We start from the raw sequence: 9,360 nt of genomic DNA, 5'->3' as shown, positions 1-9,360 counted from the left end.
AATTCAGATAAATGCGAGGTGCTGCATTTTGGGAAAGCAAATCTTAGCAGGACTTATACACTTAATGGTAAGGTCCTAGGGAATGTTGCTGAACAAAGAGACCTTGGAGTCCAGGTACATAGCTCCTTGAAAGTGGAGTCACAGGTAGATAGGATAGTGAAGAAGGCGTTTGGTATGCTTTCCTTTATTGGTCAGAGTATTGAGTAGAGGAGTTGGGACGTCATGTTGCGACTGTACAGGACATTGGTTAGGCCACTGTTGGAATATTGCGTGCAATTCTGGTCTCCTTCCTATCGGAAAGATGTTGTGAAACTTGAATGGGTTCAGAAAGGACTTACAAGGATGTTCCTCGGGTTGGAGGATTTGAGCTACAGGGAGAGGCTGAACAGGCTGGGGCGTCGGAGGCTGAGGGGTCACCTTATAGAGGTTTACAAAATTATGAGGGGCATGGATCGGATAAATAGATAAAGTCTTTTCTCTGGGGTCGGGGAGTCCAGAACTAGAGGGCATAGGTTTAGGGTGAGAGGGAAAAGATATAAAAGAGACCTAAGGGGCAACCTTTTCACGCAGAGGGTGGTACGTGTATGGAATGAGCTGCCAGAGGAAGTGGTGGAGGCTGGTACAATTGCAACATTTAAGAGGCACTTTGATGGGTATATGAATAGCAAGGGTTTGGAGGGATATGGGCCAGGTGCTGGCAGATGGGACTAGATTGGGTTGGGATATCTGGTCGGCATGGACAGGTTGGACTGAAGGGTCTGTTTCCATGCTGTACATCTTTATAACTCTATGACAGGAGTGTCTGCCTTTGCAACTGTCCAACACATCGGAGGTACTTTCAGTTTGTCTGGATGAGAGGAAGGGCTGCAGAGTGAATGCACAAACTGACCATGGTGTTATGGTTTCAGAAGTCACTCACGTGGGGGCGAGTAGTCAGGAGGAATATGGTGGCAGTGAGGGACTCTATAATGAGGGGGCTTCCACAATTCTCTGCAACAAAGAGTGTGCATCCAAACAACCTGCCAGGTTTTTTGGTCAACTGCTCCGGGCTAGAGAGAGACTTTTAGTGGAAGGTTGAAGACGGTTATCATGGTCTAGACACCAGTGGCATCAGTAGGACAAAGAAAGAGGTTCTGTTTAATCACTATGAGGAGCAAGGTATTAAACCCAAAACTAGAACTTCGAAGACCATAAATTTTGCACTATTATCGAAGCAATGTGGCATAGGGCAAATCTGATCAGAGAGCTGAATGCATGTCTCAAAGATGGGTGCAGGAAAAGTGGGTTCCAACTCACCCTTTACAGGTCGGAGAATCAAGGTAGAAATAGTAAGAGCTTGTCAGAAATGCGATAATCATGGGAGATTTTAATTTACATTTCGACTGGAAAGGTCAGATGAACAGAGGTACCCCAAACAAAGAGCTCACAGAACATTTTCAGGGTAGTTCCTTAGCATGGCATATTCTGGAGCCAACCAGAAAGTAGGTTCTCCTGGACTTCGAGCAGTGCAATGAGCTAGGATTGATTAATGATCCCATTGTGACGGCACCCCTAGTTAGCAGTAGCCATAAGATGGTGGAATTTAACATTCAGGTTGAGGTAGAGAGAAACAGCTGGAAGATGATATTTTGAAATATACAAAGGGAATTACGAGGGCATGAAAGCTGAATTCACTGAAGTGAATGGGAAGTCGGAAAATTGGGCAGAATATGAAACAAAGCAGAGTGATCACTAAATTAGTAAGGAGGGACAATTAGAGTTCAAGAGAAAGCTAACAAAACAAAAACAGCGAGTATGATGTTTTATTTGAAGTGTTTGCAAAATGAGAGTTTTGCCTTTCAAAGGCAGACCAGAGAATTAATCGGAGGTATTTTGCATCATTCTTCACAAGAGAGGGTGTAGGTTACATCCTAGTGATACATCACAAAATGGAAGAGAGGGAGGAATTCAGGAAAAATCAAAATCACCAAAGAAACGGAGCTGCGCAAATTGTTGAATCTGTGCGTTGATGGATTTCATCCTAAGGTCTTAGCAGAAGGGGCGAGTGGGATAATTGATGCATACCGTTTAATTTTCCAAAATTCACTTGATTTAGAACATTTCCATGAGGTTGGAAGGCAGTGAATGTCACTGTTTTGTTTGAAAGGGAGGTTCACAGAAAGTCGGACACTACAGACAAGTTAGCTGATAACCTGTCATGGAGAAAATGTTAAAGGATGGTATTAAAAAGCTATAGCAGGGCACTTGGAAAAGTTCAAGGCAATCAGAGAAGATTTATTAAATCTTCAGTACTAAATGTACTAAATACTGGAATGGGAGGGATTGCCTTGAGGAAAAGTTGGATCAGCAAGGCTAACATCTTCTCGGGTTTGGACGAGTTAGGGGTGACTTCATTGTAGCATTTATAATCTTGAGGGATCAGGACAGGGTAGCTGCGGAGAGAATGGTTTCTCCTCACGGGCATATAGAACTATGGGTCATTATTTCAAAATCAAAGGCTACTAATTAAAACAGAGGTAAGGCTTTTATTTTCAACCCACCCACACACACATTGCAAATTTCCCAGCAAAAGTGTTGGAAGCATAATATTTTTAAAGCTGATGTAGACAGATTATTGTTAAGCAAGAGGGTGAAAGATTAGCAGGATTAAGCAGGAATATGGATTTAAGGTTTTAATCAGGTCAACCATGAACTTACTGAATGGTGGGACAGGCTCAACACTCCTCCTAATTCATCTGACCATATCAATCACCCAGTGGCTTAGGGGCAGGGCTGATACCACAATGTTGTAGCAGTAGATGGCTCAGATGCAGCCCTTGGTGCTTCTACCTCTTTTACACAAATCACAACACTGAAGCTGGCAATGGGCACTGCCAAGGCCTGACATGAGATGGATGGTGACAAAAGCTTGCAACCACTCAGGGACCTTGAGCAATGTGATCTGGGACAGGAAATACTGCAGGGCTTTTGTTGAAGAACTGGGCAGAAATAGAGGATGGAAAACTAACACGTATACTGGAAACACTTGCACATCCTGGAGACAGGGCAGACCAAAAGGGTCAGAGAGATGTACAGCATGGACCCTTCCGTCCAATTCACCCATGTCGACCAGCAATTGGCCCATATCCCTCTAAACCCTTCCTATTCATATATCCATCCAGATGCCGTTTCAATGTTGTAACTGTACCAGCCTCCACCACTTCCTCTGGCAGCCCATTCCACACATGCACCTCCCTTTGTTTGAAAAGTCTCTTTTACATTTTCCCCCTCACATCCTAAACCTATGCCCTCTGATTCTTGAGTCCCCCACTGAACGGAAAGCTGTGATGTTTTATCACAAGGGATTCACATACATTAAGAAGCTCCTTTTTATGCTTCAAGATTCTGAAAACCTCTTCTCTACCACGAAAAGATTTCTGCCAACTCACACAAATGTTATAGCTGGCCATGATTTGGTTAATGAGACTGACTCTTTTAATCCAGTGCAAGCTTATTGCACCAGACATTCACTCCAATTTCCTCGTGAAGATTTTCTTGTTTTTTAAAAAAATTCAACCTGCAGCACCTGAACCAGTCTAACGAACAATGTTAAAACTTCCCTTAGAACCCTGTATTCCTGTCTAAGCCTGTCTTTCTCAGACTGACAGTTTCAAGGCGACAGATCACCATTTTGCACTGTGTGGGGTCATTGGATGTATGCAGTTCTGCTGTCTGTATGTGTAGGTCCACATGCACATGCATCTAACGGATCCCTGTGCACAGACTGGGTTTTACAGACCTGCCAACTGACCAGCTCCAAAAAAGTGGGAACATTCTAAACCATGCTCACACACAGCTCTCGTGTGTCAATGCCAAGAAATGGGCGACGCACCAATAAGAACTAAAACACACCACCAAATATTCCAGAAAGTGAATTCTCATAAGAGACCCATTGTGACTCCTTCTGAAAATGCCATGAGACTGCTGACAACTTAAAATAAATCGCAGACTCTCTTTCTCATGCAAAGTTAATAATGTACTCCCTACAGTCACAGTTCTGTGAAATGAAATATCTCTGACGTGTTTGAGCTATTAACTGAGAAGTCAACCTTCAAAATTTCAGTTGGAAAACTGTGCATTTCAGTATAGTTTTTCACTTTTAAGGAGTTGTATTAAAGGTCACTTCACCTGATAAACTACTGTATTATTGCAAGAATGTCTTCCAGCCCATGAAACAAAAAGGGTACATTCATACAGCTGCACAATTCCATCCAATGAGGATAATGATATTGGACAGTAGGTGAGGAAGTTAAGATCAATCAACAATCCCACCTCACTGACTAACGTTAAGACAGCAGCTTGCTTTGACTGTTTTTTTTATGCACAGAGTCAGATATAACCACAGGAAACCCCTCGCCTGGTTTCTTCAGTCATTAGATATTGTGCAGCATTGGTGCAAACCAAAGAGCAGACCACTTTGGCCAAAGGACATTTGCCTGACCAGATGATGGAGTAAAAGGCGAGTCCACACATTCACCAAACTCAAACAGAACTGGTAAAGACAGTTTTCATAAAATACAGTGGACAAATCTGGGTTGTAGCTGTGGAACATCTGAAAGTAACACAAACCTGTGGCAACAGAGTCATCCTGACTGAACATGACTGAAAAATCCCTGCCATTTCATAACAAACAAATGATAAAAACGAATGATGGGTATTATATTGTTATTTACCTGCCAGTGAAGGATGATACTCCAGATCAAGCCAAGGGTAAGTTTATGATTTCCATCCACTATGTCACTTCCACCGATATTTACCAAATCCACCTGTGGAGACACAAAGAGGACAAATGAGTCACGTAACTCATAACAGGATACTTTTCTCCCCAAGGGCTGACCCAAGCATATTCAACCAGCCACCTGAAAACCTTTCAATGAGAAATCCAAGCTGCTAAACAGAGACAGAATACAGGCTGGAACCTTCCGTCCTCTCCTTTGGTGAGTTTAATGGAGTGGTGGACGGAGAGAAACGTTCAAGCAGGTTCGCACCTCTGTGGTAGGAAGGCCCAAAGTCTTCATGCCCTATGGCAATTGATGCCCTTAACTGGCCATATTATTTACATTAGATTACTTAGATTACTTACAGTGTGGAAACAGGCCCTTCGACCCAACAAGTCCACACCGACCCGCCGAAGCGTAACCCACCCATACCCCTACATATTATGGCTGTGTAAAGGCCAATCCTTTCTGAAGCTAGGTAGCTTGGGGGTGGGGAGAGAGAAAGGTGATATTCACTGTGTAACGCACATATCCAGAAATTCCATGTGGGGTTATCTGCATGCTATGACAAAGATTGTTTTTAAAAGAAACTTAATAATTAGGAAACTTGGGTGTGGGGTACAGAGAGTGACTCCGCACCATTTCTGCCAAATTTACTCCCCCAAGAGCCCTCACCTGTGGCCTGTGATCCAGCAGGGATACATTATAAGCAGGTACCGTGCCAGGATTAGTACTAGCTGCCTACCCACTGGCTCTGCCTTTCAGCAGGGATTTAGACCTCTGATTGGCTGGCAGTCCACCCCACAGTTCTTGGGACCAGGGCTAGGCTCACCAAAGGTCTTTTCAGTGCTTCAACAACACATGATATGGCCCACCTTCCTGTTTGAGCTATTCCAAGACTCGAATCACCCCCTTGAGATTCTAGCACATAGATCCGACACTTGTATATAAACAGTGATTTGAATGAGCAAACTATTTGGTGCATATTGCAATCCAGGAGAAGCGAATGATTGCTGCCTGAGTTTGGAATGCTCATCTTTCTCCAAAGCCTCCCCTACCACCCTTCTTACCCCTTCTAATTGAATCTTGTTCACGAACCCCAGACCTCGTTGTCTGAATCCCTTTTCTGCTGAACTTTTGATCATCCAACTTCTCTTCCTATTTCCCAAACGAGTCAATGCTGTTAAAAGTTAATCTGTTGCAGTTCTAACGTTTTGCAGTATCATTGAGAAGCTATAAAGACCATGTGTTTATCTGTATTTTTGATTGTGGACAAACTGTAGGAAGGTGTGGGGTAAAATTGCTTCAAAACCAAGGATCGCAGAAAAGTTCTGACAGAGAGTCACAGAAACAGTAACTCTGTTTTCATTCCACAGATGCTGCCAGACCCGTTGAGTTTCTCCACCAATTTCATTTATTTGTGATGAATCTTACAGGCCAGTTAGCCTGGCCTCAGTTGTTGGTAAGATTTCAGAGTCCATTAAGCAAGAGATTGCAGAGTACTTGGAAGTGCATGGTAAAATAGGACTGAGTGAGCACGGTTTTGTCAGGGGGAGATCATCCCTGACAACTCTATTGGAATTCTCAAGGAGGTAACAAACACGTTAGACAACAGGATGTCATCTATTTGGATTTCCAGATGGCCTTTGACAAAGCGCCCCACCAGAGGCTGCAAAATGAGATAACAGCCCATGGTATTAGGAGCGAGGTACTGGCATGGGTAGAGGATTGGCTAACTGGCAGAATGCAGAGAGTAGGGATAAAGGGGTCTTTTTCAAAACAGTAGCCGGTGACTAGTGGAGTTCCGCAGGGGTCAGTGTTGGGACGACGTTATACACTAACAATCTGAATGAAGGAACTGAGGGCATTGTTGTTAAGTTTGCAGATTACACGAAGATAGGTGGGGGGCAGGTAGTGTTGAGGAAGTGGAGAGACTGCAGGAGAACATGGACAGGCTCGGAGAGTGGGCAAAGAAATGACAGATGGAATACCATGTGAGTAAGTGTGAGGATATACAATTTGGTAAGAATTACAGAGGTGTAGACTATTTTCTAAATGGGGAAAGGCTTCAGAAATCTGAAGGACAAAAGAACGAATGAGTGCCAGTTCAGAATTCTCTTAAGGTTAACATGCAGGTTTAGTGGCAGTTAGGAAGGCAAATGCAGTGTTAACATTTATTTTGAGAGGGCAAGAATACAAGAGCAAAAATGTGCTGCTCAGGCTGTTTAAGACTCTGGTCAGACTGCATTTAGATCATCGTGAGCAGCTTTGAGCCCTTTACCTGAGGAAGGATGTTTCGGATACCTAAGTTTTGGTTGTTGTTTTGACAACAATTCAAACTTAACCATTTCAGTTAAATTATGATCAGGATATGAAAACCCAATCAAGTTTGAATTTATTGTTTTGACAACAGCAGCCAATGAGAGGGTATGGTGTTGCGGGGTATTAAAAACACAGGCATTTTGAAAATGGGTCAGAACAACTGCCACCAATCAGCAGAGCAACTATTATACAGCGGGAGAGCTAACTGCCCATCTAACATCTTGCTCTCAAAGAAATTAATAGAACTCTCTACCAGAAAGGTACCTTCTCCTGTAAAACATACTTGCAGTAAAAAGAAAGACAACCACCCAGAGAAATCAGCAGATGAAAGACTGAAGACACTGGAGAAGACAGAGACTGTATGGACTTGAGATTAAGTTAATGTAATGGTAATGTGTGTTATAGGAACAGCATTTTTATAGAGTTAGCATCAGCTAGTTAGTTGAGAAAAAGAGGGCTTGTATTTGTGAATAGTTTTTGTTTAGTGTTCACTATTAGAGTTAGGAAAATAAATTGTATTTTTTTTCTTTAAGTAGTGGAAATTAGACATTCTCTGTCACTCACTCACATTTTAACAGATTACAAAGTGAGGTGAGCTTTTCTGGGTGTTTGGTCATAGTTAACAGAGGGGTTCGACCTCAGTGTCCTAACAGTTTGGGGGCTCGTTATCAGGGATTTGGACAGGGTTTAGATGGATCTGGATAAATTTGGACAAATTTGAACAGATTTGGGATATGAAAGGTCCCAGCAGATATAAATACACTTGGCGATTAGTGTCCTAGATCTTTAAATAAAACTTAGGTGAGAAAAACGTGTTTAATTTTGGCTACTTGCAGTTGGTTAGATTAAAAGTGAGAGAAAAGGCACTTTCAGTTACTGTATGTTTTCTGGGGGTGGAATAAGTGACTTTCAGAGTTTACAAATGGTTAGCAAGGAAAAGATAGAGCTGGAATTGCCTGCATCTCTGAAAAGAGATGAGATTATTACTGAAATTGCTTCACATTTAAATGTGCTGGAAAGGCCATGAGCATCTTTGGAAATGGCTAGAATTCAATTGCTGATGAAACAGCTTGAGTTAGGAGATAAAGAAAGGGAGAGAAGGTTTTTAGCTGAGCAATAATGGACAGAGTGAGAGGAGAGAGAGAGAGAGAGAAAGAAAGAAACAAAGGGAGAGAAGATTCTTAGCTAAGCAAAAAGAGGGAGAGTGTTTGAACTTCTGATGTTGCAAATTAGGAAAGTCAGGTCAACAAGTATGGAGATGAAGGGAGAATGTAGGGATGCATACAAATATGTAACAACATCGCCACAGCTTGATGAGAAAGATGTCAAAGCCTTTTTTATTTCAGTTGAAAAATTGGATAGGCAGATGGAGTGGCCAGAGGACTTGTGGGTAATGCTAGTTCAGACTAAGCTGTCGGCACAGCTAGTGAGATATTTGCACTGCTGTCAGACGAGGGTCAAGAGATTATGTAGATGTCAAACAGGCTATTTTAAGTGCTTCTGAATTGGTACCAGAAGTGTATTGACAGCAATCCAGAAACATAAAGAAGGAACCAGGTCAGACTTATAGAGTCAGAGAGATGTACAGCACAGAAACACACCCTGCAGTCCAACTCGTCCATGTCGACCAGATATCCCAACTCAATCTAGTCCCATTTGCCAGCGCTTGGTCCATATCCCTCTAAACCCTTTCTATTCATATACCCATCCAGATGCCTTTTAAATGTTGCAATTGTACTAGCCTTCACAACTTCCTCTGACAGCACATTCCATAAATGCACCACCCTCTGCATGAAAACGTTGCCCCTTAAGTCTCTTTTATATCTTTCCCCTCTCACCCTAAACCTATGCCCTCTCATTCTAGTGTCCCCCACCCCAGAGAAAAGACTTAGTCCATCTTTCCTATCCATGTCCCTCATGTTTTTATAAACCCCTATGAGGTCACCCCTCAGCCTTCAATGCTCCAGGGAAAATAGCCCCAGTCTATTCAGCCTCTCTTTATAGATCAAACCCTCCAACACTGGCAACATCCTTGTAAATCTTTTCTAAACCCTTTCAAGTTTCACAACATCATTCCGATAGGAAGGAGACCAGAATTGCACGCGATATTCCAAAAGTGGCCTAACTAATGCCCTGTACAGTGCAACATGACCTCCCAACTCCTATACTCAATGCTCTGGCCAATAAAGGAAAGCATACAAACACCTTCTTCACTATCCTATCTACATGAGACTCTACTTTCAAGGAGCTATGAAACTACACTCCAAGGTCTCTTTATTCA

The 9,360-nt window shown here is 42.7% G+C and overlaps 1 protein-coding gene across 5 annotated transcripts in view; it reads right to left on the bottom strand.

The window, feature by feature from the left end:
* The window catches only part of dmd (dystrophin), a 2,012,228-nt gene that overhangs the window by 1,460,964 nt on the left and 541,904 nt on the right, over positions 1–9,360 (bottom strand). For all 5 annotated transcript variants that reach the window (XM_043700735.1, XM_043700733.1, XM_043700734.1 and 2 more), the window contains exon 5: positions 4,713–4,805. In XM_043700735.1, the coding sequence (XP_043556670.1) occupies positions 4,713–4,805 (93 nt within the window). The remainder of the gene's footprint in view (positions 1–4,712; positions 4,806–9,360) is intronic.

The sequence above is a fragment of the Chiloscyllium plagiosum genome, chromosome 12, assembly GCF_004010195.1.
Source record: "Chiloscyllium plagiosum isolate BGI_BamShark_2017 chromosome 12, ASM401019v2, whole genome shotgun sequence".
Classification (NCBI taxonomy): domain Eukaryota; kingdom Metazoa; phylum Chordata; class Chondrichthyes; order Orectolobiformes; family Hemiscylliidae; genus Chiloscyllium; species Chiloscyllium plagiosum.
Note: the sequence above shows the minus strand (reverse complement) of the source record. Positions and strands in the feature narration are given on the sequence as shown.